The 24,721-nt window shown below is 42.2% G+C and overlaps 1 protein-coding gene across 1 annotated transcript; it reads left to right on the forward strand.

Annotated features, from left to right (window-relative positions):
• The first annotated feature begins 2,353 nt into the window (after window positions 1-2,353).
• On the forward strand, window positions 2,354-23,986 carry LOC128721333 (5-hydroxytryptamine receptor 1A). Its single transcript, XM_053815075.1, has 7 exons — window positions 2,354-2,704; window positions 2,784-2,900; window positions 13,526-13,598; window positions 14,380-14,807; window positions 21,238-21,375; window positions 22,521-22,646; window positions 23,417-23,986. The coding sequence occupies exons 1-7, from the start codon at window positions 2,354-2,356 to the stop codon at window positions 23,903-23,905; spliced, it is 1,722 nt and encodes a 573-aa protein (XP_053671050.1). The 3' UTR covers window positions 23,906-23,986.
• Window positions 23,987-24,721: the final 735 nt, after the last annotated feature.

The following is a 24,721-nucleotide window of genomic DNA, read 5'->3' on the forward strand; positions in this document are numbered from 1 at the left end:
TAGGAAGCTAAATCGAGTTTTTCCGACGTTTTTTGTCGTAATCGGATACATTGCAAGAAAATGAAGCAAATTACCCCAGATAAAACATCTTTTAAAATGTGACAAGTATCAGCATCAAATTAATAAAAGTCCATTCCCAGGCTATTGATTGCTTTTAAGTGAAATGATGAGCGCAAAATTTATGGTTTATATTTTATTTTGTCTCAAGCGAGTTCATAAATTGTCGTCAATTTTATGAAATAATAGTAGAGGCAAATAAATAAAAAAGATTGTTTCGATTCTTCAATAAACTACGTTACTTGATGATCGTGGCTCGGTAACTAATAGTTCAAACTTTTTTCATGTTATGGAATGTTAAAGGCAGTTTTTCTTATCTAAACTTAATTGGATGATCTCAAATTAAAATCAATGGCAGACATGTCCTCAAACGTAATCAAGATCGATCACACACAACATGGTCCATCGTTGGAGATGGATACTGAATATATAATTGATTATTATTGAATATGGCTACAACTTCACACCAATCCTGGCAAAGGTACATGTAACTCAATAAAATCATCCTCAGCCTAATGATTTCAGCCATTTTTCCAGGGTTCAAGCGTTTCTGACAAACCCCGTTTTCCGTTTTCAACGTCGGAGGGACGTAAAAAAGAATACCTTCGCTGGTAACTTTTCTCCACAACACTCTGATTTTCTTTCTCTACGTGCTTCCCTCGTCATTTGCAGATCCTTTGCTATCAAAACCACAAACGAATCCTTTTCGACACGAAGGACGTGGATCAACCATTTTTCTCTCTGCTTCCGGTAGCTTCGAGACCTGTTTTAATGATGATACCTAAATGAATTGTAAACTGGTTATTGACCGTGGCAGACCGTCTTCGAAGCCGCTTTAACGAAAAAGGGTCGACTTCGGTCTGTTTGGCGAGGAACGACAAATGAACCCAACGATACAGACAGGGAACAGTTCAAGGGACCTGGTTAATTTTTTACACAGCGGTGAAATATGTTTACCCTATTCCGACGAACGGCAAACCCAAAATCTGTGGTACTGCTACCTGTAAGGCATAATGTGTTTAAAAAGTGCTAACTGAATTTGTATACATTTAAATTCAATGCACTGCACACCAACCAAATGAGCTGGGATTCTGATTGTCCAGTTTTTTGTCCCAATTATTTTTCCAATTATTTTCCAACTCGAAGGTTGTTTTAGATTTTATATCAGAGGGATAGAAAGACCAGGTTGTAGTTTCGCTTTAAAAATATTGAATAGTTAATAAGACTTTTGAGAATGGCCAAGAATACTACAATCATAAGCTTTTTACGACTATTTTAGCTTACTCAATGGAGGCGCCCAGTCTTTTGTAAGCTTTAGTGTAATGAAGTTGCCCAGTGCTAAGCATAGATGTACGTTTTTAAGCCCTGTTCATTTAAAATTTTCCGTATGAGATTTTTTCTACTACGGATCTGTTGATATCAAATTACTATCGTAATTCATTGTTATGTATAGCACACATAACATGTATCATAGCTCATTATAATGTTTACATTCCTTGTCTCATTTCATTTTTGATAAACAAAAGATGCTACGTACTGCAATGTACCGATCTTCAATTCCATTGAAAGACAATAATTTTCTCAAACTGCATTTTTTAACATATCTCATATTTTCTGTTCTGTTTTGTCTGATGTTATCTGTGCAATAATTACCTATAAATATCCAAATATCATAGAATTCTATTGAATAGAGACTCCCAGTCATTTGTATACCAAAAATTTGTATACCAGTTCATTTGTGGCCAAATGGAGGCGCCCAGTCATTTGTAATTCATTAATTAAACACTTGAAATACTAAAATGATTGATCACAGATGGCTTTATAGTTGAATAATTTGTAAAAATAAATAAATGTTTTTGAACTGGTAAGGTAAGGTTCTTATACTACCTTAACTCATTTGTTCTTCGTGAATGCAATACAGCAAAGCAAAGCGTTTCGTTTTTGATTAACAACACATGTTAATTTATGTAATTCACTTAAATTCAATTCCATTAAAATAATGTATTTCTATTAAACTTTAATTCTTAACAATCATTCAGCAGGTGTTATAGTGCAATACTCAAAGATTATCCAAACTTAAACAAGTCATATAATTTTGGATATTTTTTCAGTTAATGATTTATTTGTTTTATTTGATTGAAGTAAAGAAACCCGTTTTTCACCTAGCTTATTTAATGTAACTGCACGAGCTGGTATTGCAGCCGAAAGATAATCTATCTTGTTACTATTTATCACCAAAGCCAACGTATCTAAACTCGTACTTGTTTCGTTACGCACAGATAATGTAGCCGCTGTGATGGATCTGAAAGATGGTAAACATCTAGTAGCACCAGCGATAAATAACATCAGTTGCTCCAATAACCATGAACCAAACAACCCTAACATGAACCAACAGATAGGCCCGTTCGATGTCATACAGGCATTGTTCATCGTGCTGCTAACGTTTCTGGTCATCAGCGCTAACCTCATGGAGATACTGGTGATCAACAGCCGCCGCTATGCTGCCTATATTCACCCTCAGCCCCGTTACCTGCTGACATCGCTGGCCCTCAACGATCTCGCCATCGGGCTGCTGATCATTCCGTTCAGTGCACTACCTGCCTTACTACACTGCTGGCCTTACGGGGAAATCTTCTGTCAAATTCAGGTGCGTGAGCATCTCGCTCTTGTCTTACTCACCTCTCTGACCGACCACGCTTACCGGTGGACGACCTTTCACCTTGCAGGCGTTGCTACGGGGAGCTTTATCACAACAAAGTGCTGTTATACTGGTGTGCATGGCAGTCGACCGATATCTGTGCGTGCTACATCCTCGAATATATCATAAGCGATCCAGTAAGAAGGTAAGTGTTAGCAAAATTCACCACTTTCGTCTATGCTCCTGTGCGCCCAGCGGGCATAGGCTTCGATAGAGTCTTACGCGAACATGTTGCGACCAGAAGTGCGAGCCAAATTAAGCCATTGAATGGTTTATGAAATCGGCCGTAAACGTTTACGGTACACCCTGCTAAAGCGTCCAGCAAGCCATACTCACCGCAGGCCCTGTGTTGTTTGATAAATGGTAATAAAAACACAATCAAACGGCTCAATAACATACATCCACTTACCCGGCGTAGTGCTCGGGTGGCCAATTTTATGTGTTTTTTTTGTTTGGATACGACATTTTGTTGTACTGTTTTTTGTTTTTTGCAAACCTATATTGCCCAGCTCGCTGAGCGAACGGACGAGAAAATAAACAAATGACAAAAAACGACTGCCATGCCCGAAAGCCTTCATAAATCCACCGATGTCCGGTGATTTCATCAACATTCCGATACCCCAATATCGTTGTCGTTCGTGGTGAAGAATTTATTTTCTCTGCCCGAGGCGGATTCTGTTCTCCTTTTTTTGTTTTGTGTCCACTTCCATGGTATGGCACTTCGATTTTCGAAGCTTTCTTCAGCATCGACGGTTTCGCCCTCGGTGGGCGTAGATATCCCGCTTGTACTTTATTGTCCTAGCACGAGCCATTGTCTCTGCTTATGAATGGATGTACAACGTGGCGGAAAAGAATGATAATCTGCTGCTTAGGCAGCTGGGCTAATGTTAATGGTAATGTTCATGATTATCCGAAGTTGTAAAGACGATTGATGTACATAAAATGTACCATGAACAAGTTGTGCTATTTTTTTTTTAACTGCCTTAATGGTTTTCTCCTCAGGTGATGTAGGTGATATCTAGATGATGATAATTGATTCTTTCATTGATAGCTGACTTTACTTTTTAAAAACACGTCGCATTAGTGTGATGATATTAACGTATCTTTTCAAAAACATAATGAGGCAATTTTATGTATTGGATGCTAACAATTTTTTTTAGTTAGATAAATATGTATGTATTATAATATTGATTATATATTTGTGTATTTATATATTGATATATAGCCAATAATCGAGTATGTACCTGTTTTAAAATTTTTTCTAACATTTTAAATATATACCAAAGCACCAAAACATGAATGTGATATTATCATAAAATCATGATATAACGTAGAGTATCATTTGAATTAATATTGCAACAGCTACATTCTGACATTATCAAATTAGTTTTATTATTTTTATAAAGTAAGCAAGTATTCCAACAATTTTATTCATGAGATCGAGAAACAAATTCAAGGAAGTAATTTGAGGAAAGTAAGAAATAACTAATTTAAAGCTCATTTTGGAAAATTTGACAGTTTAAAAAGCTAGTTTTCATGTACCATCTTCTATTGAAAGGCATCTAATAAGTTACGAGATTCTAATTAGTAAAAGTCATTATGATTTTGTCAGTTAACTATTTCAACTAGATGAACTTTGTTTGCAATGTATCTTGAGCAATTGGCCATGGTTACAGTGAATTATTGTGAATAAAGCCATGAACAAATGAATGATAAGTTTGCTCCCTGTTGACAACGCCAACAATTTTCTTCCATACCACAATAAGCAGAGTAAGCATCTATGCTGCTCTCATTCGATTCGACACTCACATGCATATACATCGAACGGTCTAGGTATCGGAAATCAGTACAAATTTGATGAACCAACAGTCTCAATTTAGTTCGTAGAATGAATCCCAAAATAAACGAGCCAAATGACATTACACGGAACACACTACTTCGGTCTTAGCTGTGTGTGTTGCACTGTCTGTGCCACTCGAACGAGCCAGTAACATGTAAGTGAAAGTTGATTGGCTTTCTCATCTTCTGAGCATAATCTCATCTATCCCGATAGCGTGTTACCATTTCTTGTTTAACGTTGTTCGATTTCGGTTTCGCTGCTTCATGCCACCGACTTTGTCTATTTTCTGCTGCTCATCTCGAAACCGACCATCAACGAAGTCGAATCTTGTTGGGTTCTTTTCGCTCCCCTCGAGCACTATATCACATTTGCTCGCGGCACGACAGGAAATGTCATCGAAAGCCCCGTGCCCAGCATAGCCAGTGTAGCGGTGTCGTATAATCAAACAATCAATTGTTCACGATATCGCGCTAGATTTCCCGAATACACGTGGTATCATTTTTCCGAGGCTGCAACTTTCATCACAAACCCGCCACGGGCTCAGTTTTGCTCCCTTGGGGACAATCAAGTTTTCACACTCCGAGAAAGCCACCATATCTCGGTTACCCAGCCTATCTGGGCTCGTTACGGTTCGGGCGAGAGTCACACGAAGCTGCGAAAGATGCTGGTCGGCAGAGGGGCGACAACAAAAATGGAAAGGCACCCTCGCACAAAAGCGCAACCGAAAGCCATCACGTTAAATGGTGCCAAAACAACATTAAAATTTGATTTACTGTCGTTCGATTTTCGGGGGCATCGGGTGGTACCGGCCATTCCACGCCACGAATGTAATCAATACGACGTAACGAGATTGCAACTGTGTGATGCTTTCGAGACCGATTGGCTGTCCCGTCGGATCGAATATGTGTTTTTTTTCTGTTGCAAAGCGCATAAACCATCTTATCACTCTCGGTAGCTGGCCATAAAACGTTGCGAGTAATTATCTGATAGCGATGTGAGGTTTTGAAACTGTTCCCAAGACATGCTTTTGTGTTCATATAACTTAAAAAAAATGAGCTGTTTCACGATCCTTTTTTTAGTTAATTTTCCCATTTTTTTTAGTATGCCACAAAAGCCAATGTGAAACCAATATAAATTTATCGATTTATTTATTTGACTCGTGTAAATGTGTTCATGGAATCATTCCGTTTTGAACAGCTCGTTCAATAGAGTAAAGTGTAATCAAATATATGATTGAACGAAACCAACTTCTTCTTCTTCATCATCTTGACTGGCTCGACAACCGGTGTACGGTCAAGGCCTACCTTGCTATGCATATCAGCCAAGGCTTTCTATGACTTGGATTTTTACGTAGCTGCATAGTTAGTCCTGCGTACAGGAGAACTCAGACGAGATTCGATCCGAAAACAACCAGAAAACAATTTCAAATAGATTATTTGTTCTTCATAAAAAAACGGTATTAATAAAATCACACAAAACATTTGTAACCAGAGTGAGAGTTCTTTTTGAGTGTTTTAATACTGCCATAATATATTGTTGATTAAATGTAATCAAGCAGTAGTCATCAACAGAGGCATAAGTGATTATTAAACGAAGGCTTACTTTGATGATACGCTGAATGGCGCCGTGAATGTATATTCTAATAAATACATGATTGTTGCACAAAGTACAAACGACGCTGAATAACAGCGCCGCTTAAGAAGATTATCTTCCCCACCGTACGTAGAAACGGCGTAGTTTACGATGCATAACACGCACCTGGTCGATGCGCGACGTAGTGGGATGCGAAATCGCCGTCCGTTTATCGAATCTCTTCCAAGTACTGCAGCAGACTGTAAATTCCATCCAGCCAGAATAGTGGCCCGTACGCGGGGAATCTGTGCAGCTCATAAAATTATCATTTCCAAGCACGTAGTCCCATGATTTGCTGCCAGCAAGTGATTATGAAAAGCCAACAATCCACAGCCAAGAGGCGCCCAGGCTTCCGAAACGGGGCACACCAAGCGCAACGAGCCGAAAGGAATTAAAGCGACCAAAGTTATTGCATCCGAAAACACTCGCATCGGGCCCGGATTCGGATCCATCGGGTGTACGCTTTTGGTCGGAGAAGCGCCCATTGCTGCTTATCAAATTTCCCCCGGTTCGCTGTATCGCTGCTGGGGGCTGCGAGAAAAGGATTTATAGATTAATTAAGGCAAACGCGGCATCGAGCTAATGCACTTCGCCTCCCAGGGGCCATCGTGTACGGCTCCGGGTGATTTCTTTTGCCCACCAAAAGGAGCTTCTCTCGGTCCGGTCCGGAGTTTGCCGACCGTTTTTACGCCCACCAAGTTTCTTGCCCCGGCTGGTCACGGGCCCATGCCCAGCTGATGTCTGTGCTTGAGCAGAAATGATGCGCCGTAGTGAATTAAGCGTGATGACATTTTCGTGTCGTCATCCGCTTTTCCGAGGGCCAGCGAAGGAGATGGATATCGCATTGCGGCCCAAATCTGTTTTGTTGCGCTAACTTCTCGTTGCAGGCGTTCGGTGGGATTGCTTCAACATAATAAATTGTTCTTCATTTAATCTTGAAAAGTTTGGGCCCCACCCGCCGAATTGAATTACTTCAAAGCGCGGTGCGATTTGAGGCGCTGCTATTTACACGCTGAATTAACTTTGTGGAAGCTAACTAACTAGAAACAACGGAGCGGCCCAAAAGCTTTGCAATCAAACAGCACAGCTGGTATTATGCCTTTTTTAAAGCCTGTTTACGTCGAAAAATACGCAAATGACATGCAAGCGGAACAATTGATTTCATTAAAGTCAAATTTACTTAAAAATGGAGCAAACTTTACTCAGTGGAGAAATGTAGAGCATTAATGATAACTTATTTGTTAAGATGATTATTATGAATAATTGTTTCAATCACATCACATAATGAACTTTGTCAGGCTCAGCACTGACGGAATTAATACTCGCTTCACTGCAATGCAATTTAATCCCTTTGAAGCATTGATTCAAACAGCGCTCTCGAAACGAACCGCTTCAAAATAGTTCTAATGTTACGTGGAAACTCACAATTCGTTATCCTCGTGAAAATGCGCTCCAAAAACACACACACGCATTTATTTTCACACTCCAAAGGGAACGTATTTGTGCACACGTTACTCATACAGCTACACAACATCACCGAATGGCCATGCGGTGGCCCAGTTATCGGCAGCAAAAAGCGAAAATGGTTCCAATTGTGCTCCCGTCCGAGGCCGACTTCCCCACTGGACCGATTTTTCGCCCGCCCACACGCAGACCGGCCGTATTTTTCGATAATCCTTTCGCTGGTTTTGCTGGTGTGGCGATGTAACACGATCCTTCTCCCTAGTCCGCCTGCCCCCACCGATGTCCTGGTTGTCCTTCCTTCCGTTTCGTCCGTTTGCCCCCTTGACGATGACAAATGAAAACGCCCACCGGTCAACAAGGACTAACGTGACCGACAACCTTCGGTGGGTAAAACCGAAAGTTCCCGCTGGCCAGGACGATCAGGATCCTCCCCAATCACGGATCCCTTGCATTTACCGTACAATTGTCTGCCAGCCGCTTGGCGGCGCGGTTTAACAACCCTATTTTCACACACCGTACCCAGTTGCTGGCGCGTTCTGACAGACAGACCTCCATTCTGGCTCGAGATAAGCACCGGACGTTACCCAGCCGGCTCGCTGGTGCCAAATGTAAACAACGCATTTGCACGTTTTCCTGCACATTTCCGGGTTGCCCGTGCAACATTCCGGCCCCGCTTTTCCGGACGGGGACGGATTCAATCACGAGCCGCTCGTTTGCTCTGTGTTTTTTTATTTTTTGTTCAACCTATGGTCTCCTCCATCGGTTGCGTTTATACATTGTAGTCCACAGTGGCGCACGAACGAACCGACGCTTATGGACGACGTTATCGGGTTCCGGATCGATCAGCGCCCTCTAGCGGCGTGGTGTGGTACGAGCGCGAATGAACTGCAGAAAAACACACCACCATCGGGCGTGGGCGATCGTGGCGCGTTGATTTTGCGCCCGCCCCCTCCCACACGGAAATCGGATAGTTTTTGCCGCTTTCCTTTTCCGGGGCGGCATTAAACGATGGACACCGAAGCACCGGCAGAAGGATGCGATTCTTCTTTGCCTGTGTGTGTGTGTTTTTTTTTTCGTTTCTGTTCCGCGATGGTTCGAATCAGATGGCAACGTGGTAAAGGGTGAATGGTCGATGTGCATAAACGCAATCCGGCAACGCGTCGCCTAGGTCGCCTGGCCGGGAAGCGAATCGATTGCACGTCCTCATCCTCCTCCCACGCATGTGTGAGTGTCATTTGCAATGGTTTCACGCCCGGAGCTGTCAAGCGGCTCGGTTTGGGACCGGTTTCAGGCAAGCAGGCGAGACCGCAGGGATCCGACGGCCAGGACACGTCCAGACCAATGTCCGATGTTCAGGCCAACCATACAGAGAGAGAGAGAGAGAGAGAGAGAGAGAGAGAGAGAGAGAGAGAGAACCCCGCCGGCAAAACTATCAATCATAGTTAATGTGAACAATATTGTCCTGATTCGTATTTATCACCATGACACCCCGACAAACGAATGAGTTGTTCGGAACGCATACCGCCCGGTGCCCAATTCCAGCGTTTGTGTGTGTGTTGGGCGGGTTTTTTTGTCCTCCTTTCGAGTCCGACTGCCCTTGGCACACGGAGAGTGTGATCACGTCGAGACCCTGAGTCCACGAGTAGAACGATGAAAGCTAGCCTTTGACAACGCGCCTTTGGCTTGGGAGATGAATTGCCCCTTGGCCGGGACTTACTTCGGTTTTTGGGAGCTACAAAATTTATTAACCTCTGCTCTGAGTGATGACATGGCGACGCCTGCCTGTCGCTGGACGTCCGGACGTTGCGATTTTCGGGTTGCGCTGTAGCGCCAGGAAGTGAGCATTTTGGTTACATCCAACATCCCACCCGGCCGTGGCCATTCGTGATTGGTGACAGCAGTCAGCTTCCCAAAAAAGCTCTCCGGTACACATACAGCCCAGCTGTGGCCTGGGACGAGTTTGAAAGCAGGAAGCAACAACAAAAAAACACACGCAGGAAAAGCCGGAAAAGGGTTATATCGCACGAATGTATGATGGATTAATCGGCCGTGGAGAATGAACAATGATGTGGCGCGTTACATCACCGCCGTCATATGGGGAGAATTTTCTTTTGAAGCCTTCAAGTGCGGAATGATTTATTTCCATTTATTCCGGTAGCGAAAATCGCACCGAGGATGAAGAAACGGGCGTCAGCTTTGTGCGTGAAGTGGCTTGGCATCTGGATTGAATTTATTCGCTCGGCTGGTGATACACAGCTGAAAGCTACATTTGATTACTACAAGAGTAGCATTTAACCGTAAGCATTGAAAAGCACTCCAAGCAAGTTGATGTATTAAGAGTAATAGCTACTTTTGAAGTTTTAGGAGGCTCGATTTCAAAAGTTCAATCAATATTCATATTAGCAAGTATCTTATGAAAATCACCAAAAACCATCAATTTGTCTTTTAAGGACGAAAGAATAAAATATTCGTTTGTAAGGTTATTTTGTATGTATAATTTATATGTTGAATCAACAGCCAAAATCTTTCTTTTGATTCAACATGCAAACTGACAATATGTGAGATTATCTCATTCTAACGATCTGATGAATAGCATATTTTAAATATGTTTGACTTTTCCTTGAATTTTTAAAGAATCATTAATTTGGTTCGTATCCATGACGTTATCGTACAGTCGGATAATTCTCGTTGATTTCGTGAATAAAAATGCTTTCAAATTCATCGATACTGCAGCAGTTACCATTACAACTTTTATCAACAACGAGCTGTCGAGATCGTTCTGTCAGTCAATTCTTTTTTTCATGCGACTACTATAATGTATCTCAGTAGCCATGATTTTTTGAATGCCAGTAATTCGTAGGCTGTTGTGAACGGATGTGATGTTGGGAACAGTGTAAAATTGCAATCGTGTCTAATTGGTTATTTTAAAATAAATTCTATTTCCGTGATGTTTCCCATGACAATTTCTGCCAATGAATGCTGCAGAGAGAAAGTAACAATTGCTGAAACAAACGACGAAGCGGACGAAGATGACGATGACATCCTCGATATTGCAATCGTTGGTGCGGGTATCTCGGGTTTGATGGCGGCCAAAATGATAAGTGAAAAGCAATGTGGCCTTAGCTTTCGACTGTTCGAAAAAACCTCCCAGGCAGGTGGCCATCTGTTGGGGTATAAAACGCGTTGGACAACGGTGAACCATTACCACACGATGTGGCTTTGTGATGAGCTCAATATACCACTAACCTCCATTGGGCAAGACACGACAGGCTCGCTACGGCCACTGTTAACCATAGGCCCGTTCAGTGGCTTCCGAGATTCCGTCGAAGGCTTCCTAGCATCGTGCCACGAGTACCTGGTTCGGCTCGAGTGCACCCGTCTCATGGCAGAGTTGGACTGTCTCTGCTCGAGAAAGAAAATTTCCCCAAACTCAACCAACATGGACGAGTTCCTTGCGGGCAAGCTACTGCTCCAAGAATCGCTCCAATTTTTTCGTTTCCTTATCAAAATTGGCACCGGATTCTACCCGACCGAGCTGACGGTGTTCGAATGTCTGCGAATGTGTCGTTCGATGTCATCCGTGCGGGATCTTTTCGAACTGATCCTACCCCAGGTCAACCATTTGCATCCCACCGAAATCTCGCGCTGGAAAATTCTCGTCGATCGGCTCGTAGAACGAATCGACGCCAGTTGCGTACGCTACTCGACACACATAGTAAAGGTACACATAACGGGCGATGAGCGAGCTCGCTCGGTAGTGCTGACCGATTCTGCTGGAAGATGCTGGCGAGCAAGGTACGTCATTTTGGCCGTATCCTGCCTCGATTTGATTCAACTAAACTTTGTCCCAACGCGGCCGCTGTACTTCACGCAACCCAACGCCCAGCTGGGGCTTTGGTTAGTGTCCAACTTTATCCTGCGATATCCGGCTTCGTACTGGCGAGATCATGGCTTCTCTGGATGCGTGTTCCGACCAGACCAAGGTCTGATCTGCTACGAATCCGGGTTGAATCAAATATCGGGCAGCTATTTCTCTCCTCTGCGCGGCATTGTCGATGAAACCGAGCGTCGTATCCTGCACGATACCGTTCTACGGTTGCTGCATGATAACTTTAACTGCCGTTCGATGCAAATACCGTTGGAGTGTACGTTCAAGGTGCAACCGATTCCGCACTATTTCGACGTGTTCCCGACGTTCGAGCGGTGCGTTATATTCGCCTCCACAAACGCCAGCTGCTGGTACCGGGGCTTTATAAACGGTTCCATTCAAGGTGGTAAGTTGCAAGACGGGGTCATGGATGTGTAGGGTGAAGCTTTCTCATTCATTCAACGTTTCACAGGGATACGTGCCGCCGTTTTGGCGCTTCTTGAGCTGCGTCCGCAGACGATCAGCGTGCGGGATGTGACCGATATGGAGTGCATACACTACAGGTACTTCCGGCGGCGTTCAACACTAACCCGCTTTTGGTACTCACTGAACTTGGCTAGCGTTTGTCGAATCACATCTCGCGCCGGAGTCGTACTGTTGACCGTCCTGATGTTACGCAGGATCGTTAAATTTTGATATAAATGAAAATTGAATGAAGCGTTACCGGAAGTGACTGATTCGTGCATCATTTGGGGCGTTTAATCTTATGTTACTTGTGGAAAGATTTACAGTGGTATGATTTTTCGCTATTTTCCTGGCATTGCTAAAACCGTCACAGTCCGCAAAGAATGTACCGACACGTTATTAGATTCTCGGCATAAAGATGATAAAAATACCTCCTCCAGTCGATAGATTTTCTTCCGTTCGTTTTCGAGTTCCTACTGCTGCCTCCATCTTGAGGAAATTGCAACACGGTATCTCAATTTATCCGGGAGCCTTGCGCAGCCAACCAATTAGACCGGCAATGGCTTTGTCAACCTGTCGCAACGTCACCCGGTCACGGAGCAAAAACAGCGAACGGTTCGGCAACAGTGCTGCTCACCTGATGCTCCCGCCTCCGAGGAAGCAAAAGTAGCAAATCGATTGCAATCAACAAATGTTAAATGGCGAAATTGAAACACTCGTACTCGTACTGGTGCGCTTCACAATGGCGCAACCAACTTGCTTACCCGTTCAAGGTGACAGATTGCTGCCGCTTGGCCGGAAGCGTTGAGGAAATCGACATGTTCCGGGTGAAGCACTCGCGTTTTGCCGCCGAGATTATTTCTAGCTGTGTGTGCTTGCAGTGAGCTTTCAAGGACTTGCAGTTCGACGTGAACGAGCTGAAGATAACCGTTTTACCACAAGGGTAAAAGCTGTTAAGGTAATCGTTATGGATCTGTGTGATTTTTCGTCACATCTGATTTCGCCTCATATCAACAGCGCAGATAAAGTAATTAAATGATCCATAATGTAACTAAAATAAATTGAATATGGTTCAGTTTTTAGGCTCTTTCAAATTTTTACAATTAGCAGCTTAGTCATCTGAACAATAAAATCCAGAAAAGGAAGAATGCAAAACAGGAAAACACTCTCACTTGTTCATGTTTTAAAAATGAAACCCAAAACATCCAAAACACGAAAATTCCCCAGTTAAACGTAACGAAAGTTGCAAATGCCTGGAGCAAATAAAATATTCAGCCCCATCCCTATCGTAACAAGATTAAAATAGGGAGCCAGGCAAATACCGAGCCCGGGAATGCATACATTGTTTGTTCTTTTCTGGTTTTGGCTCTCCATTGGCTCTACCTAAATACTTTAGTCTGCAATTTTTGCGCCGATTTTATATTCTCTCCCAAAAGGGTTAGGCTCATGCGGAAGTACACCTAAATTTTGATCAGTTTTCAATATTCTGTTTCTCTTTTAGGGCTGTGTGGCGATTTTAAGCGTTACATGGATATTGTGTTTAACCTGCTTTGGAATGCTGGTGCTTCCTAGAGGTAAGTAAGAATGTTCACCTGTGTAGTATAACCACAAACTTCAACATTTCACTGCGTCCTGTATAGAAGCCATTTTTTGCATAGTTTTGTTCTATGTTTTATATTTTTATAAAATGGTTGTGCCTTGTGAGCAGCTTCGACGAAAGTGTTTTGTCATCTGCTTATGAAATAAATTAGTTTTTGTTGAGCTTAACATTATCTTTCATTAAATAAAACCGTATTTAATTCAATGGCCTGCAGTGTCTGAAAGTGCGATAAAATTTAAGCAAAGTCCTTTCATAGTGTTCTAAATCAACGACCAACACTCGAGAAAAAAACAACCATCCACCAAGCTTGTTTGCTTCCGCGATTGCTAAGAAAGTGCAAAACAATTTTGTGTTCCTTTTGTGGCCAAAAACCGAGCATTTAACGAGGTACGAGCACTCCGAAGAAAATCCATCCATAAATTGTACAAAGTCCGCCCCCACATCCGAGACTACAGGCCGGGCACACTGATGACGGTTTTGCGAGTGCACATAAATAAATTATTATAATTAATACCACACGCGCTCGCAGCCACTCGGCAAAGCACGGCCCCTCAATATACTGACGGACGGAGCTGGCTTAAGTTAAGTTTACAATGTCGCCTCTAGGATTACGGCAGTCCAATGAACACACACTCACGGCTCTCGTCCCACAGCAAGGCACATGTGCGCCTAGTTTTCCCATCCAGCGTCGCTGGGCCAAAACCACCACGAGAGAGTGATTAACGAATGCGCGCATATAAATTTATCATTATTAGGTTATTACTTCAACAATACGGGTCTGCTGGCATGCGAGCCGTTCTACAGTAAATCATCCTACCGGATCCTGTCCAGCTGTGCGCTTTACTTCCCCACCACGATGGTCCTGATGTACTGCTACGGATCAAGTTTCCATGCGAATCGATACCGTCTGGCGACACCGAGTGCCGCGTCCCTATCGCTGCACGCCTCCAGCAGCTGCGGGAACGGCAACACCGGTAACGGTCCGGGTCCGGCCGGAGCCGTCGGGCCATCGGATGGGCTGGGGTGTGGCGGTGCTGGCCGGCGAGACGGGGACAGCATCGAGACGCTGGCCGGTACAACGCTGACGGCTAATGGTTCCGGTCTGGAGCACCACTCCTGCGATGGGAATACACTAACGGGCATCTCCGCCATTACGCCGATGTCGGTTTCCTTCTCCGAGAAGGTAAGTTTTTCCCTCGCACTGTTCTCGCGGCCCCAAGCATTAGCTTCTATGTAATGTAGAGTAGATTTTGTGCTCCGTGTAACTCCCAAAAAAAAACAGACAATTCACACGACCGCCCCGTCGTGGCGGCAACGATCCTTTTTGGTTACCAACATTGGGAACCGAATAAAACCGCCTTGTTTTAGCTCAAAGTTGTGACATTCTACATCAAACATCAGCAAAGGTATAATGCCATCAAATCGCCGGAAAAATGATTGCACTTTAGGTATTAAAAAAGCAAATCAAATTATTTCACGATTCGTCCCATTGTTCTCAAAGTCACAAGTTCTTAGCCTAGGTTGATTAACAAACAAAAGATAAGCAAAACGAAAAATAAAAACAAAAAAATCCGTAAGAAAACTGAAAAACTCAAAGATGTTCAAGTTTACTACATTGCTTATTAAGTATTGTAAAGACATTTACAATTTTAGTACTCGTATTTGCTCCTCTTACAAACTCCAAAGAATATCTTAAAAATTTGTTACAACCATCAAGATATTATGGCTAGCAATTCTGGTGTATTAATACTAATTCTTTTCACATTTTGTTACCTCTTTACCACGAGGTATATCATGCACACATTAACTCGATGGGCTAGATTGCATTTAACGTAACAAAACACAAAGAAACATTTTAAAATACAATCATGAAACAAAAAAGTGATACATAGTAGTCAAAAGCATAAAAAACGATTGACACATTGTCGATCTATTAACGCCAAGCAAACATTTAATATCCATTGGAATGGTGGAACAAGGAAAGATGAAAACAAAAATAGTTAATTTCAATCCCAAATGTGTAAAATCTGGTATGGTCCGGTGTTTGAGAGCCCACAACATAGGCCACTATTGTGGGGAAAAAAATCGTAATTCATGCTACAGAAAACACCAACGATGATCTATTGACTCAATGTGTTTAACGCTGCCACGGATGGTTGTGGGGCAGAATAGTAATTAGCAGCGCGAATGGCGCTGATTATTATGTAAATCGCATTTAATTGCAGTGTGATGCAAATCAACCATAACAACACATCCCGCATTCGTTCGCGCGCTAGTCATACGCGGTATACTTTACAACATTTGAGCAAACGCGCCTCCGAGCAAAACATGCGACCGCGCCATTTCCAAAACGCTACTTACCCGAAGGGTGGTAATGAGCGAAACAAGCTGTCTGCATATGATTATTGGCTGGCTGGGATTTCAATTAATGGCAAATGACCATAAACACTTATGTTTTTTTTTGTATGAGTGTGTGCCTTTTTTTTTGCATTTCCCTTCTGTTTTCATTAGCGGTAAAATTTTAAGAGCCCTGTAATGTTTTTTTTTCCCCTCACAATTGTGTACCGCGTTGGCGTGTTGAAGTTGGTTTCCACACACCACAATTGGCCATTGGAAGCTGCAAGGGAAACTCCAGCGTGCATAAATGTAAAACGGCTTTAATGTTAGCTCCACCCGGTTTGAACGAGCACAAATTGTGCGCTGCTCGAAACCCCACCGAAACTATTTTGTCGGAAACCAGAAGTGGTAAAGACAAATTAAATCGTTGACGCTTAATTACTGCACTGCTTTTGTGGGTATCATGGTGTGATATTAGGTGCCAGATCTCCCTCAATGTGTTACATTGAACTTTCCATTTGCAGAACGTTAATAGGAGTAGTTTCGGGCATATTGAGTGTTCGTTGGTCATCAAAATAAGATACCGAATGCTTCTACCAGTTACATTCTAACAGCATAAACTCAACAAGAAAGCCTTACTCTGTGAGTAATAAAATATTCGCTTTTGTTGCAACTTGAAGATTTCTTTTGCTTTACGACCAATTAAATCCGCCACGTTCAAACGCCACGGTGCATAATTAAATCTTGCCCGGCTTTAACGCGCTACCGTGCGGGTAGTAATTGAAACCACACTAATGATCGCCGCATTAATTTGTACACCTTTACGGCATCACCACCAGCGGCGGCGTACCGAAGCGGCTGTACGGATTGGCACCGGAAATGGGAATGGTCGTGTTTGATTTATGCTTCCCGCATCGTGGCGATAATTTGATTCGCAGACTCAATTTACCGTAAGTCGGTCATTAAAGGGAAATCTCGAGCAAACAGGAGCAAACGTCGCTGAAGACGATCATCTTTAATTACTGTGTTGTAAGCGAAACCGCCAGGAATGCCATGAAAGCTATGCAAGGCGTAAGGTATCGGATTTTTTTGGGAAAAATTTGATTATAGTGCGATGGAACGAATAATTATAGCATGATTGTTACATATACAAATTCAATATGTGAAAAAAATGGAGCAAAAAAAAACGAATAATATAAAAGCTAGTAATATTAATCTTATATTTCGTTTGTACTATCATAAATATATTCATACATATTACTATCTATAATACTATCTGCATAGTATACAACAAAAAATATGTACATAAATAATATTAAACGTTCAATCGAATCGCATATTTAGCTATGCTTTTTTTGTTATTTCCATGAAAATTGATGCAATTGTTTGCATCGTGATATTAGTTTATTATTTGTTCACCATTCAGCACCAACATAGCCATAAGCACGCTTGAAAAAGCAAACAGTGTCGATAAATGCAACAACTGCAAACAAGGATCGTTTTCTTTTTTCTTCATCGTTCAACATTGATGTAGATTTAAACACACAAGCAGCAGAATTCTCGCAGACAGCCTCCCTGACAAATGAGTCCAATTATTCAAACGCGAGCACCCGGTTATTAATTGATGAGAAAAATTGCATTATTGCAAACCGTGTTACGCGTGCTCCCAGCACTGGCCAAAAAAAAAACCACCAGCGTTGAGAATAAAAATGAAAACGAAATCGATAACCGCTGTTCCGCATCGTTCTAATGGCTTCGAGTATATTTCATGGCTACCCTCTTCTTTGCGTCTAAAATGTTTACACAGGAGCGAGCAATAAATTTATTAACTTGCTTACCACCCCGCTCGTTAGGTTAAATTTTCTCACCCGTGTTCAATTCCTTGATTTCCCGCCCACTTCCGGCCATTGCTGCTGAATTCTTCAAAGCCATCATTTTGAGGAGGGCGAGGTCGTTTCGGTCGTGTGTGTGTGCTCCCAAGTAGGAGTGAAAGTAAGAAAGTGCTTAAATATTCAAAGGCCACAAATTTATTCATGTGCAAGAGCCATAATGCACGGCTCAGTACGTACGAGTTCTTGAGGGTGCGTGAGTTGCGAGACACATACCGCTCGAATCGCTCCAACCATCGTCAACTGTACCGTGTTGGGGTGTCGCTCGTCCTTACTCGGAACTGAAATGCTTTCGGATGCCACACTTTGTCGTTCATTTTCACTTCCGCACAAAAGGGCGCCCAAAAGGACGACTCTGGCGGCATGGCCACAACATAACGAACGGTGGGACAAGACGGTAAACCTTACGACCGGTTCTGAAGAGAAGCGACGAAAAAAAAATGGCTTGAAAAAGGACATTCTCGAATCTAATGAATGTACGATCGCACAGGCTGCTGTGAAATGGAGAAAAAAAATTAATGGCTTTTGAATATTGCTTCGAAGCACGCGCCCTATCCTAGCGACGTTCGACAGAAGCTGACCGGGAATCGTTTCGCTAGCTAGCGATCGGCCCACGAGAAAAGTCCCCGTGGTCGCCATCCGACCGAAGCGTTGTCCTTTTCCAGCAGTACCTTCGCCAACCTGCGGTACCACTCTTGACCGGTGGTACTTTGCAGTGTCACAGTTTTCGGTTCGGTACGTACAGCAACGGAATCGATGTTGTTTCCGGACGAAAGCTCTATTCCCCCCGGGATGAGTGGTTCAGGGTTCACTGAACACCACAAGCCAGGGCGTAGGGCGAAAGCGCAATGCTTGGAAATCTTGCCGTACCGGAATCATGGGAGGATCCACACCGGTCCAGAGTCATCTTAAAGACCGACACCGAGCGGACAACGCACACGCAGTAATCGACTTTTGATTACTGTTCCTGCTGACGCCGGTGAAGCTAGAACAGACTGGGCTGCTCCATGGGCAACGCTTCCTTGTCTGGTTTCTGGTTCGCACCGTACGCGGAGTCATTAATGCTGCAAACAATTTTCCACCAGTTAATCTAGGGGCTTGAGGTTTCAGAAGGTTTTGCAGCAAAAAAAAAAGACAAATTAAGCTAGTGCTAAATTTCAAGAAAGCGACCGAATGAATCATCTCCACGGAAGTAAAATTAAAACAGGTTTTTATGCTTTTTACACGCCTGTTCTCTCTTTGGACAGCAATATTTCAGGCTTTCTTACACGAACCAAGAATTACACTCGCTATAAATCCGATAGGTGTTGCGAAAAGTTTCCACGAAACAATTACTCCAACTATTGAGCCGTAATGAATTCTATACGGCCACATATTGCACGGAAAAGCTGCCGCTCAGTTTCGTTTAATGAAACTTTAATTACTTCTATCGGTTGAAATTTCCGGTTGCTTCCACCGTTGTGGATTTTAATTAAAAAGTAATTGTATAAAACATGCCGTGGTCATGTCGAGCAATCAATACATTTAATACTTTATTCTCTTACCAACAACCAGCTAATGGAGATATGTTGTGAGAACAATTATATTGAGTATAGTTTACAAACAAACAGCTCAAAAAAAGGGCATGCTTTTATACTCACAGATAAATGATGATTTTCCATTCAAAAGATTATTGATCATGTAAATTTTTTAGATAAAATATACGATGCACTCCACCCTTACTTGGCATTCCCGTTTGAAGTCGATAAAATGTGCCGAGATTTCTCACACTGCCCGTTAAGACCCAGCACGTTTTGTGTTATCTGCCATTCGACACAATCGTTCACAATTACACGCCAATAGGCCAATTTACTCGATTCGCATCCAAGTAACACCAACTTCCCGCACGAAAGGCCAATCGTTTCGCGGGAAAGACCACCCGAGCTTTACTGTCGTGCTTAATCGTAATTCATTAGTAAATTACGTTGTTAAAATTATGTATGTGGGCTGCCACTGGGGCCCGAACGGGCGCCGCAGTAACGAGTCGAAAGCATTTACCGAATTAAAGCTCGAAGTACGTCCCGGTGGTGGTGCTGCACGAGTGTGCATGTAGGAAAAACTATCACCTCGGTTTATCGCACGGCCATTGCAACGCAACGCTAGCAACGCTGCTTTACGCCCTGCAATGAAAACAGCAGTTGGCTACCACAAACTGTGTGACTGGCCACCCCCGCAGGATACTTTTACGGGCCGGTTCGGAACAGCGTGACTTTTCTGATGTGCATGACGTCCCTTTTCGGCCCAGCGCTGGAGCAGTCCGTACGCCGTACAAAGAAAAAGGGTGTACACGAGGCTAGGCAAAACTTCGATTCAGAAATGAATAAAACGAACTCACATGCACTTACATGTACATCGGAAATAATTTATGCGTTTCAAGTGACATCCGCCCGTGCGGGTGGGCAGAAGTAGCGCCGGCTAGCTGGAAGAGCGTCTGCCTGGGGAAACATTATGGCCGCACCAGAAATGAACCATGTTTAACGGGTTGAATAATAGAGAACAAAATAGCCTGAAAGCTTGGAGAAAAGGCGTAAGAGAAAATACTGGAAAAAAAATGATTTGCGACACACAGTAACGAACTAAGTCTGAACGGTTTCTAATGTGATAAAAAATTTAAACAAATTGGACATGTATCAGTAAGTTAATTTATTCACATATTTCTATACGAATTAAAATGATCTTGTAGGGAAAGAACCTCAGTTTGAAAGTGATTTTTTTCGTTAACACGTAAAACGATAATAAGCCTCATTACTTACACAACAATATAACAATAAGGTGTAAAAATATTACAAAAATATACATCCATGTTTTTTACTCAAATGAATCATTAAATAGGAAGGTGTTGCATTTTTATTTGGATTTTAAAATCTCATCATTTTACAAAGTCCATGTTTCCAGCTCCTGTAGCTGCACTAATTTGTTTTCTCTATGATAAAAACAACTACATGGATATTTGTAATACCCATTGATCATGCTGTCAGGAACAAAGAAAGTAATCTGTGATATTTTTTTACCTGAGCAATATTGCATTCACTAGGCATACATTTTTGCTTTACTTTAACTATGAACTATAGGGGTGCTGAGTTTTTGATGGGTAATAAAATAAAACGTCAATCATGAAATTTTTTATCACGTTCCCAATTGAAGTTTAGATGACATAAAGCAACATGGTTAATGAACAAAGGCTTCTTGGCTACGCATACTTGGATTACGCATACAAAATAACTCGAGTGAACAACGAGAGCTGCGGGTTGAATGCCTCGGGCTAAACCAATCGAGAGCTGCATTAAAACGCTGAATCAAGCACCAAGAATAAACGGTTACTTTTACTTGCATTTTGCTTTCTTACAGTCACAGTTTGTGGTGGAGGACGACCGACGGATACACGGTTCGACGTCGCGAACTATGGCAGCAATATCATTAGGTTTTATAGTCATAATCACCCCCTGGACAATACAGGAGATAGTGGCCACGTGCACCGGTTCAAAGGTGAGTTTAACCGCGCTTATAGCTTACAGGGGGCTCATTAGCTGGGCGGTGACACTAACCGAAGCGGTCCGGTGAGCTTAATCATCGACGTCGTGGCAGGGCGGTGAACTTTCAACCCGGCAGCTTAGTGTAGCAATAAAGATCATTTAGCTGAGGTTGATAGAACGGCAACACCTCAATTTAAAAACTCACCATCGATCTTTGTTGCTGTGGTGTCACTCTCAATGGTTAGTAGTGTTTTATAACGGTTTGCATATAAAGATCGTTTAGCTGAGGTTGATAGAACAAAAACACCTCAACTTAAATATTTGCCATCAATATTTGTTGTTGTGATAATTCCCCGCGGTTAATCGATTTTTGCATCTTTTGTTTTTTGTGGGTGATAGTATACATTTTGATTTTTTAAGTAATGAAATTTTGATTTATCGAGCATATAAAACTTAGAAGATTTATAAAAAACTAACTGTTGCGAGTAAAACTGAAAGACTGAATAAATTTACTTTTTATTAGGTTTATTTTAAGAATCTAATAAGTAAATTTTAAATCAAATTTTGATCAAAGGAACCATTTTACTTTCTATGTATTACTCGTAACTTTTACTGCCCACCTATACACACTGTTTCGCTTTAACAACGCTAAAAATTGAGATGTAAAATTCGTGCATCGAAGTAGAAGACGCTGAGTGGAATGATCGGGGCCGCATGCAATGACAAAATCATTTTACATCCCCCAAAACCCAAAGGATATTTACCTTTGAACCCTATGCTCACACGGGGCCGATAGTTCGCGCGATCCGTAACCGGGGTTTACATTTGGCCCCCGACACTACCCGTGTTAATCAATCCAAAAAACCAACGGCTCGGAAACTATGCAAACTCATTCGCACGTCATTACGATTACGGGTGGCTGGCGTTGAACAGTTTGGACGACTGGTTCTCAATCGTAAAAATATGCAAATTATCGTTGCGTGTCGAAACACTGATCAAGGACCGGTAACGATTGGATGGGATTTCGAGAATTTTGTAGCATATATGCGCACCCGTGATGTAATGCTCGGTTCCCACGATAAGTTTCCGCGCACTTGATGGTTCGACTCGTACATTACTTTTAAGAAGCGCATTTCTATTTTCCCCCACTCGTTCCAGATACCACCATCGATTGATTTCTGTGTCACTTGGATAGCTTTAAGCAGTAGTTTTTGGAACCCTTTTCTCTACTGGCTGTTGAATGCGAGATTTCGAAAGATTTGCAAAGATCTGTTAACATCTAAGGTAAGCCCTGACACAAAAACCACCATTTCGAAGTTATTATGATGGGAAAACAGGTTGAAAAACGAGAACCAACGAGAAGTTTCATTTAGAAGACATCATAATGCACTGAGAACTCGTCCGAAAGACTCGCCTCAATCGCTAAAAAAGAATTTAAGAACGAAAAGTACTAACTTTTAAGCGAAAGTTTGTCATTATGAAATCTGCCTTTCTCCGCACATCGTAAAGCATTTATCAGCGCCGTGGTAAATTGATCTCGAAAGAGAAGGATTATACCAGATTAAGCGTGTTAATACCATTTGCTGGTGGAGTTTGAATCGATTGTTTTTGGTTTATTGAGTTCAATCACTAGGAAAGTCGTTTGATTTTGTCTTTTTGTTCTAATTTTTCAAAAAATCATTCGATAAACGTTTTGATTTACGATTAAATGAAACGAAATATTTGCCTAAAACCACTGTTAAATACCAAGTGTTTATGCATAGCTTAGCGAAATCTTCAGTTATTTTAATTTGCGTAAGTTAGTTAGCTGGAACAGCTTTTAACAATACTTATTATAAGTGATACATTATTTGATTCTAATTCAACGAATCATGGTGCAACTTTTCATACATATATAAGAGTACTATAAAACCTTTAACATAAATGTTATTTATTCGCATAATACGAGATGTTGATTATTATTTTAATCTTCCTTTATTATATGTACTTTAGAACTCTCCGGTTTCAATGAGCGAGTATATAATTATGTACTATTTACTCTCTTTGAATCGCAGTGTACCGGCAGTCAAAGTTCGCTGGAGGAAAAGTGTAGCATAAGTCTAGAGTACGATCATCATCTCACAGCACTGCCACTACCGCCGGGACCTCCACCGGCCACGATCTGCCGATCGGCCAACCACACGCCCCGTCCGGACGTCGAGTGTCCGGAAAAGTACTGGGGCGACATACTGGAGCGTACCTTCAGCACCACCAGCATCAACACGCTGCACCGGGTCGGCACGAGCTCGCTCTCCTTCGCTGGTCGTCCTGGTCATGCGGCCGTTTCATTCCACTGCGAGGCGCACCAACACCTCGTGAGGAATGCAAGCAGCACAACGATACACTACAAGGACAACGGGAAGGATGGGTCGGACTTTAACGTTCTCTACCCACCCGGGTCCGATCCGCAAGTGTGCGATCACGAGCTGCACGACATTAATTGCGCCAAAAATAAGGCGTTTTTCCGCGGCTTCAACTTGCACCAGGGCCTGCCAGATATCTAGTATTGTGGGGCCTCGTGTTCTGGTGTTCTTCACGCACGTACTCGTGTCACAACTTCCCATGCTATCGTTTTGAGCCGTGCAACAAGGGATCAAATGACGACGAGGGCGAACTTACTGCCCTACTCGAGTTCCGTTCCTGCAGTAAGCATCGTTACGTTTTGTTACCTTAAATTGATTGTTTTAAATTTTGAGGCTCAAGTTAACGGTGAAATTTTAGTACCTAATATTACAATCAACAATCAAGCTTATTATGTATGAAGTAAGTGAAAAAACGATGGATATCGTATAACAATTTAAAAAAGGCGTAAGCAAAAGCGGTGTTGAATGACAAAACATAAATTAAATTTACTTTGTTTCATGTTCAGTGTTGTCATATCAGTGATTGCAACTTATTAATTTGATTGCCAAAACAACGGTTTGATGAATATTGATGACATACGTGCACATTTTAATTTTAAACGTTCTGGTATCCATCTTTTGAAACTATCAAAATGCGGTAGAATCGTTACATCCCGTGAAGACAACTCAAAGATGTGACCGCGTACAGGTGCTAGGGTCCGTAACTAAACTAAGTATAGTTTTACGCGTGAAAAGCTCCAAATAAACATTTGCGTAGCGTTAAGTGTAAGAATCTAAACCAATAGAATGTAGCTGTATGTAACTAGCATAGTCCTAGAAATGCGGTAGGCTCAATTGTAAAAGTAAAAAAAATAAGCGTTAACAGTAAATAAAGTCGATTTTTTATGGGATGACCAATTTAGTTGCGCTTTGTGTAAGATTTCATTTACTTATATTTATGTTTGTTTATGAAACATT

This window comes from Anopheles nili, chromosome 2 (genome assembly GCF_943737925.1).
Source record: "Anopheles nili chromosome 2, idAnoNiliSN_F5_01, whole genome shotgun sequence".
Classification (NCBI taxonomy): Eukaryota; Metazoa; Arthropoda; class Insecta; order Diptera; family Culicidae; genus Anopheles; species Anopheles nili.

Coding starts and splice junctions, on each gene's coding strand:
- LOC128721333 (XM_053815075.1), top strand. CDS start 2,354: ATGGATCTGAAAGATGGTAAACATCTAGTAGCACCAGCGATAAATAAC. Junction 2,705..2,783: donor AAATCTTCTGTCAAATTCAG/GTGCGTGAGCAT, acceptor TTCACCTTGCAG/GCGTTGCTACGGGGAGCTTT. Junction 14,808..21,237: donor CGGTTTCCTTCTCCGAGAAG/GTAAGTTTTTCC, acceptor GCTTTCTTACAG/TCACAGTTTGTGGTGGAGGA.